The sequence below is a fragment of the Eulemur rufifrons genome, chromosome 7 (genome assembly GCF_041146395.1).
Source record: "Eulemur rufifrons isolate Redbay chromosome 7, OSU_ERuf_1, whole genome shotgun sequence".
NCBI classification, from domain to species: Eukaryota; Metazoa; Chordata; class Mammalia; order Primates; family Lemuridae; genus Eulemur; species Eulemur rufifrons.
The window spans coordinates 217,881,167-217,890,344 of NC_090989.1; the positions used below are offsets into that span (position 1 = coordinate 217,881,167).

At 42.2% G+C, this 9,178-nt stretch overlaps 1 protein-coding gene across 1 annotated transcript in view; it reads right to left on the bottom strand.

Moving 5' to 3' along the window:
* Positions 1-9,137, bottom strand: part of OSTF1 (osteoclast stimulating factor 1) — a 53,343-nt gene extending 44,206 nt beyond the window's left edge. The window contains exon 1 of the mRNA XM_069474107.1: positions 8,902-9,137. Coding sequence (XP_069330208.1) covers positions 8,902-8,935 — 34 coding nt within the window. The 5' untranslated portion in view covers positions 8,936-9,137. The remainder of the gene's footprint in view (positions 1-8,901) is intronic.
* Between the last annotated feature and the right edge of the window lie 41 nt (positions 9,138-9,178).

Genomic DNA, 9,178 nt, shown 5'->3' on the forward strand with positions numbered 1-9,178 from the left:
CTAGGAAGTTAACTAAAAAATTGGGACCAGAAGTTCATCCCAAAGTGAATGTTTAATTTGCATTACTATGCTCTGCCTCCTCCTCCTCCTCCAAGGCATAGCTTGATCCTATAATATCCCCTATAAGAGAGGCTTTATGCCTAAAGTCCCATCATTAAAGAGTCATTCATTTTAAAAGGGAATTCTTTCTTGGAATCTTATTTTTAGCTTATCTTTATATTTTAATGTAAGTACCTTTGGGAAGAAAAGAGAATGACAATAAATCAATGATTGGTTTAACACTGATGGAGAGAAGAGGAAACCAAGTTCCAGTTGTCCTGGGGATTTTTTTTTTTTTAGAGACAGGGTCTCGCTCTTGCTCAGGCTGGTCTCGCACTCCTGAGCTCAAGCGATCCTCCTGTCTTGTCCTCCCAGAGTGCTAGGATTACAGGCATGAGCAACTGTGCCGGGCCTGAGTCCTGGGGATTCTTTACAACCCACACATTTAGATGCAGAATTGGTCCCCAAGAGTGGGAAGGCATTAGGCAAGGACCAGAAGCCCTTTCAGATGGGAGAGCTTCCCCGAAAGAGGAAGTGGGCAGTCTCTCCTTAAGCAATGACTCCCACTTTACATTTCAGCTTAAGGCAGGCCCCGTTTCTCCTGGGCAGCTGCTTGGGTGACCTAGATTCAGAACCTGAATGCAGAGGATTAAAAGAGAATGATTTATTCCCCAACAGAAAAATAAGTTGAAAAATTTAAGTTTGGCACACCATTCAGAATAGTAACTTTGGAGGGAATGGTTTCTGTTGCAATGTTTCACAGCCACTTTCCTTGCCTGAAAAACAAGTAAGAATAGTTTCAGTTTAGGTTCTCCCAGGGCTACCATCAGACAAAGCTGAGCACTAACTCATCAAAATGATAGGCCCAAAAAGTAGTAAAAGATTATGTGCTAGCCAGAAAATTCTGTAAACCTGGGTGGTCAACATTTCAGAGATAATCGTTAAGAGTCTGGTTCTCACGCAAGGTAAGATAAGACTCTGAAATCTTCCAAATACCCTGAAGTCTGAGATACCTGCCAACTATGTCAAAGGCTAGAGAGGCTTCTCTCAGCCAGTCCACCCTTACCCATGCTCAGTGAGCTAGAGTTTGGAAGCACCTTTTCCCCAAATATGGATTTGGTCAGGAAGTTCCTAGAAGACAGACACTCCAGAATAACCTCCAGGTTGAAGTCATTTCTTTGTCTCATGGGAGTGAATTGATTCAAGTACTGGATGGGGAGCCAGGAATTCCGAAATAGAACCCAGGAGTTTCTCAGAACCAAGCAAAATTCCTGGAGTGCAGGGATGCCAGAAAGACCCTCTCTAAGGTGCCTTCAGCTGAGGCAGCCCCTTTAGCATGAGTATAAAGTGAGTTGGTTAGAAGGGCTCCCTTAACTTGAATTCAAATTGCCTTCAGGCTCCCTGGAAGTCAGGAGCACTAGGCAGAAAAGATGCGCATTAAGTGCATTCTTGGGTCCCAAGAATATAACATCAAAATAGCTTATTAAATTACAAGGGAAGCTAAAGAGTTTTAAAATCCCATGCCAATCAAAATGCATAAACCTATCCCCCAGCTCCTAACCTAAGTTGAGAAATTCGCCTTGTGGCTTTCTAAAAATTCTACAGATGCCCAGATATAAAGTAGGAAATGACCAGGTGGCCACAGCAGTCACACCAGTAACTTGTTTAGTTGATTCAAATGTGCTAAACTTCTTTAAATCATGGCTGCAAACTAAAAACCTACAGCTATTGTTAACTATGACAAATAGATAAGCGATCTGCACAGAGAGCTGATGTGTACATTTAAATTCTTGCTTTTTTTTTTTTCTTTTTTTGGAGGCAGAGTCTCACTTTGTCACCAGGGCTACACTGCAGTGGCATCATCACAGCTCACAGCAACCTCAAACTCCTGGGCTCAAGCGATCCTCCTGCCTCAGCCTCCCAAGTATCTGGGACTACAGGCACATGCCACCATGCCCTGCTAATTTTTCCATTAATTTTTTTTTTTTTTTTTTTTTTGTAGAGACGGGGTCTCACTCTTGTTCAGTATGGTCTCAAACTCCGGACTTCAAGCTATCCTCCCACCTCGGCCTCCCAGAGTTCTAGGATTACAGGTGTGAGCCACCGTCCCTGGCTTAAATTCTCGTTTTCTATGTGGAGTAGTACCATTTTCCACAAACTGTTACACTAGGTAAATGGCTTTCTCTTGAATACAAAAAAAAAAAAAATTCTCGTTTGCAGTTCCATATGCACGCACTGAGTTTCCTTGGCTTTTCTGAGAGAAGCTCAGCCCCTATGCAGTCAGGCAAATGTGGACAGGAGGATGTGCTAAGTTATTTCATTTCTGCCTGAGTCAAATGACTTTTCCCCTTTGCTGCCCAGCAAATTCTTATTCACCATTCAGGACCCTGCTTAAATTACTTCTCTTCTAAATCAGCTTCTCAGCTTCCTTAAGTTCCTTGCTCTGCACTTCCCAGCCCTCTGATCACACTTTGATAATGTCTCCTATAACATGCGTTGTAATTTTTCTGTTTAAGACATGCTTACACATTTTTAGTAGAGAAGTAAACTGACATGACTTCTTTGGAAAGCAATTTGGAAATGTCTATGAAAATGACACTGCACATATCCTCTGACACAACAAATCCTACTGCCAGGACTTTATCCCATGGATTTACACTTGTAAGCAACAATAAGGCTATTCTGATACTATTTGTTATAACAAAAGATCAAAAACAAACTAAATGCACATTAATAGTGATCTGGTTAAATAAGTGCAGTAGAATACCATACAGTTGGCTCTCTCCATATTAATATTTGTAATACTTTTGAAACTCTTTGTTTCATAGGGAATCTTTACTTGACAGCTCACTCAAATCAGCCCACTGAAAGGTCTCTGTATCTTTTTGTAAAATGTATTTTCTCTTCCCCTATGCCATAAGCAAGTGAGGACAACTTTGGCAACAATTCTCTTATGCCTGAGGTATAAGGTAGCATCAGAAGATCTCCCTGCACTAGTCACATGGAAGTCAAGCCATGGGAATTCTGAAACACAAGAGATAGGAAACTCCACTATTTCTAGAAGTGCTGATCAGACAAACACAGCCTCCAGCTTTTGCTACTTTGTTTTTTTTTTTGTTTTTTTTTTGAGACAGAGTCTCGCTTTGTTGCCCCGGCTAGAGTGAGTGCCTTGGCGTCAGCCTAGCTCACAGCAACTTCAAACTCCTGGGCTTAAGCAATCCTTCTGCCTCAGCCTCCCGAGTAGCTGGGACTACAGGCATGCGCTACCATGCCCGGCTAATTTTTTCTATATATATTTTAGTTGGCCAGTTAATTTCTTTCTATTTTTAGTAGAGATGGGGTCTCGCTCTTGCTTAGGCTGGTCTCGAACTCCAGACCTCGAGTGATCCACCTGCCTCGGCCTCCCAGAGTGCTAGGATTACAGGCGTGAGCCACCGCGCCTGGCCAGCTACTTTGTAATAAAGGTATAAGAAGAGCCCAACTATGGTCTCCCCCACCACCTTCTTCCAGACAAAACGACTTTATCATGTGTCAAGACTTTTCATGTATCTGTCATTTATAAACAGTTTAGTGGCTGTGTAGTTTTACAAAGGACTCAGAAAGTGTACAGTCTAATAGTCTAATACAGATCCAATGAAAGAGGACAGTTATAGTTATACAAAGCAAATGCCAGTGACACAACTGCATAAGTTAATAAACTCAGCAAAAGCAGGTCCAATCCAGTAGAATCTCTCACGAGGTTCTCTGCCCCAAAATGCACAGATTCAAGTTAAAGCTCATGTTCCATTCCCAGGTCACACCAACCACTAACTAGCTTTGAGACCCTGAGTAGTTTACTTAACCTCACTAAGTACTACTCATCCATAAAACAGGGCTATTAGGAGCCACCTCACAGGAAAGTCAGAATAATTAAAGGAGACAGACCCCATAAAGTGTTTGGTACAGTCCCTGACACATGGGGTCAAATAAATGTTAATTATTACTATCATCAACATCATTCTGGAATTTTCAAGATGTTTCTCAGACTTTATTCTGCCATCAGGTATAAATGCAGCATCAAGTTTATGAGAGAAAACTATTCATGTGCATATTTCAAAGCCAACCTCATATTCTCAGCTTTGATTAACTTCTTTATCCGGGGGGGAAAAAATTATACAAAAGTTGCGATCATTTTAGATGAAGAAATTTTTTCTCTCAGTCGTGTTATTTAAGCAGCATATGTGTGAGGACTTTGAAGTTTTATGATGTTTTTACCATGAATAACAAAAGAACCCAAAACACTGACATTTGCTTCTTCAAAGTTCCATGCATTTATTTTCCCAAGACACATGAAATATTTATGTTGCTTTACTTTCACCACCAAAATCAATAAGCCATTTGAAAGAAATGGCCAAACTCAGACATCAGGTTTCCAACTACAATGGAGAGTTACTGAATCTGCTTAAAATGAGATGATTCTAAGGTCCAAATCTCATTCAATATCCTTTGGCCTATCCTTACATCAAGTTTCAGAATAAAGTCTCTAAAAAAGTCTTTAAGTGCTGTCTTCTATACTTGACAAGTCAGGCAGATTCACCCAAACTGAACGTCAAGTCTCCTGAGGGTGGCTGAAAACAACATATATGCTGTATGTATAAAATTGAGAGGTCTTGCTGGTTTGGAAAAAGGAAAGCAGAGTCCCACAAAGAATGAGTTGAAGACCATGAAATTGCAACTCATCTTAGCAGATAGAGTACCATGGGGGCACCACTAACAATTAAAGGGGAGGGTTTCAAAGGCAGACCTTGAGTGGCCAAAAGTGATCCTACAGAAAAAAGTCAGTAAGCAAGGAAAGGTCAACTGTTACAGAATTGATTTTTCAAGCAGAATGTAGGCAATACTACACAGACTGTTGAAAATATATGACAACCAAAAGCAAGACACTTAAAACCGAAGCTGAGAAACCATTCTGAGGATAATTGTTTTTATTTTCTTTTTTGAATGTCATGGATTTGAAGAAGAAAATTCAACCAAATGTAAATAATGATTATCATTAGATGATAGGGATGATTTTTATATTTTATTAATATTTATTGTTTATCTGTACTATATTTTCCAAATTTTCTATATTAAAAATGTTATTTTTCTTTTTAATTACAAGATTTTTTTACAAAGTGGATGAGGTCAGCTATTCAACTGTAGATGATATCTGTAGATACATACGTCTACCCTGTTAGACTTAGGACCTTCATGAATGATAACTTATTGTTCCTTGGAACTGCAGTGTCTAGCACAGGGCCTAAAATATCAGCTACATTTTATTTTATTTTTTTTTTTGTTTTGTTTTGTTTTTTTTTTTTGAGACAGACTTTTTTGTTGCTCAGGCTAGAGTGAGTGCCGTGGCATCAGCCTAGCTCACAGCAACCTCAAACTCCTGGGCTTAAACGATCCTACCACCTCAGCCTCCCGAGTAGCTGGGACTACAGGCATGTGCCACCATGCCCGGCTATTTTTTTCTATATATATGTTTTAGTTGGCCAGATAATTTCTTTCTATATTTAGTAGAGACGGGGTCTCGCTCTTGCTCAGGCTGGTCTCAAACTCCTGACCTTGAGCAATCCACCCGCCTCGGCCTCCCAGAGTGCTAGGATTACAGGCGTGAGCCACCTCGCCCGGCCATAAGCTACATTTTAAAAAAATTATTTTAATAGCTTTAGGAGGTACAAGTTAAATCTGTTGCATGTATATACTGTGTAGTGGTGAATGAATTCTGGATATGGCCAAAAACCAAATAAGGTGATTCTAATATATCTGCAGGATGGTACAAAAGTGGTTAGGCTCTCCTACCAGCATCTAATCAGTAGTTGCCTGTGCAGCCTTCTTCCATTGAATGGTCCCCTTGCTGGGTATATGCTGATCATCCTGAAAGATGCATTAGCCCACATTACAGGCAAATGTACCTTGCTATTAAAACCTTCCCTAGCCCCCTTCCTTCTAGTATTGCCTACTGAATTGAGCCATGCTGTTTTGCCTGCATCTCGTGCTGAAGGAAGCTATAAGAAACACCACTATGAGGTTTCCTCTTGTATTTCTCCTAGAGAGGCCCAGTCCACTCCAACACTTTAAAAGAACCCATGGGAAAAGTTCGTCTCAGATCTCAATGCCATTAAAATAACTACTTCTCAGAGCAAATAACACATTTTAATTTTATGAGCACTGGGAATCTTGTCATTGATCTTTTTTCTATCTGCTTCAAGCTGAGGGCCAAATCTACAGCCCTCCTTTAGTAATTTTGTTGGATCTTATGACACACGTGTCTGTCTGTAAGCTAACTTTTCCTCTCGTTTCCTCTTATTATTCCTCCCTCCCCCTACATGACTTTGCTTTATCTTTCTCTCTCTCTCTCAGATAATTTGTATTTTGAGAAGTCCTTTGGGATGAGGCAGGGTAATAATAAACCAAGAAACCAAAAATTAAATACACTCATCCTCCCCCAATTCCAAGCTTGCTTCGGACATTCTCACCCATGTTAGCTTGCCTGCAGGACGAGAAACCAAAGCGCAGCACCACCCTCCTTACTGCTACCCACTAGGGAGTGACCTTTATATGCACTTGGGACAAGTCTGACTGAGGACCAGAGGCCCCTTCCTTCCCACTTCCTGCCCACCAATGGGAATGGTATACTGTGACTTAAGGCATTAAGGCTGAATAGCACAATGGTTAACAGCACAGACTTAAGCCAAACTAAGTGGGTTCTAATCCTGTCTGCTACCCCCACCCCCAGCTGCCGACTTTAGACAAGTTAACTAACCATTCTGTGCAACTTCATTTCCCCACCTGTGCAATGGGAATAACAACAGTAGTGAACTGACAGGGTTATTGGGAGGAGCAAATGTGTTAATATATGTAAAAGTGTCTAGACCCGTGCCCAGCACACAGTAAATGTGGGACCGTACTACAAGAGGACACTTCTGTTTTCGATTAGGCCAGCCCACACAAAGTTTCAAGTCTGATTGACAGTAATATTTCTCACTGTAAATTACTAAACCTACAAACCAGTTTCTATGGTGACTTTAATTGTGTTTGGATCTCATTTATAAATTCATGTGCAGTTAAAAGTTCTCTCTAAACCGCAGTCATGTTTAACCATGTGCTTTCTGATTTACTGAAGAGAAGGAGAAAGCAGTGATGTCAGACAACAAAAATGGTTCTTGGGAGTGTAACTCCAATTGGTAACAGGATAGTCCCTAACGACATGCAAGTGTGCATGAATATACAAGTATACATACACTCCTGCATGTGTGTGTCCATCACACACATCCCTGTCAATGTCCCTCCAGATACAACACAGACATCATTTAATATGTCTGGAGAGATGAAAACCTCACGCAATGTGTCTCAGGACTTTCTTTAAAATAAGGTATTTTGTTCTGCTTGAGCACCACAGTAAAAAAAAAAAAGAAAGAAAGAAAAGAAAAGAAAAGAAAAAATAAGGCACTTTGTTTAGCTATCAAAGAACAACTCTGCTTTGTTAGATACTAGAGGTCCTAATTTACATCAGAGTTTAGAAAGCTGCTACCTCATCCAAAGCACTTAAAATGCAAACTTCTCATCAGATTCCATACTTAATGCAGTGCAGAGCTCAACTCTAGCCACACCCCATCTCTGCTCAAGGCAGAGCCTGTCTCAGCTACTTCCTTCACACGCAGCCCACCAAGATTTAAGTCCTCAGTGAATAACTATTCTACACATGTGAGTATGTAATAATTTTCCAATAAAAAGACTTGATACTGCGGCTGTATGATTGCAAAGAAAGAAAACTGGATAATTATGAAAGCTGTAGTGCTTAACCAAAGTTTAGGAAAATTAATCACTGAAACTTGCCTCCTGCAACGAAAGTGACTTAAAAATTCGATTTAAATAAACTAAGTTTAAGCTTTCACTATGCTGAAATTACGCAAGTTTGGAAGGAAAACCCGGAGAGTACATCGGAGCCATTTACCTTCCATTTCCAGCGTTTCCTTTAATTCCCTACCCAAATGAATGCACCTGAGTTTGTTACAGTAGTGAATTGAAATGCGTCAGTCTCTTTTAAACTCCCTTGTTTCTCCATGTCACAGAAAATATTCTAAGAACAGAATCAAAAGTGAACAAGGATTCGCGGCCAAGAAAACTGCTTTGAGGAACTTAGTAATCTCACCCCTCTCCAGTCTAGCACGCCAAAGTCTTCGGGAGAGCGGAGGCAAAGGACATGTACTGCATGATAAAGTGACACTTCGGAATAGTAATAGCCGAGATTACTCTGCCGCATCCTAGCTTCCTCCCGCCAGCAGCGGGAGTACAGAGTTTTCTAAATGCTCTTCCCGAAGTCAATTTCAAACTCTGCCCCTCTCATGAGTCCCGAAGGAGGCTCGCTCACCCACTCCACCCTGCAAGCAGCAACGCACTTCCCGTTCGCTCTGGCCGGTCAAGAACCCTAACTTGACAGTGACACACTAAGAAAAGAGGAAGTGGCTAAAGGCCATTTCAAGACATATTTATTTATTTATTTTTTAAGGAAATCAATGGTCCTGTCTTTCCGGAAAACTTCAATGGGACGTTACCATCACACCGGCTGGAAAGTTGCAGCGAGTGACAATGTTGCAAAACCGAGGGCGACTCCTCTTTTAAAACATGTACTCTTTAAATCCTCGAAATCCTCTCGCTATCAAAAGTGATCTCTCGCCTGTTCCGAACGCAACGAAGCTAAGAGCTCCCACCCTGGTGCGTCCGATCTTGGACGCGGGGCTGCGGGCGGGGTACGTGCCTGGTCCGCCGGGCCAAGTGGCAGAGGAAGCGCAGGGCACAGCGGCGGCCAGGGGACCGGGCGAGCGCCTCCCTTACCTGGTTTGACTGGTTTGGGTGGTGGCTTCGACATCTCGCTTCCTTGGGAGGCTAATCCTAAAGACCACGCCGAAAAGCCAACGATCGCCCCGCCAGCTGGCGCTCCGGGCACCCCGAAGTTTCTTTTTGACCGGTATGCAATCGTGCGCCTTCAAGGACCCGCGCCCACCCTTGGCTGCGCGGAGCGCGGACGCAGGCAAAGCGGCTCGGCCGAGTGCCCCGCCCCGTCCCGCGGGCGCCGGAGCCGTCCCGAGCGCGCGCCGGGCGGACGAGGAAG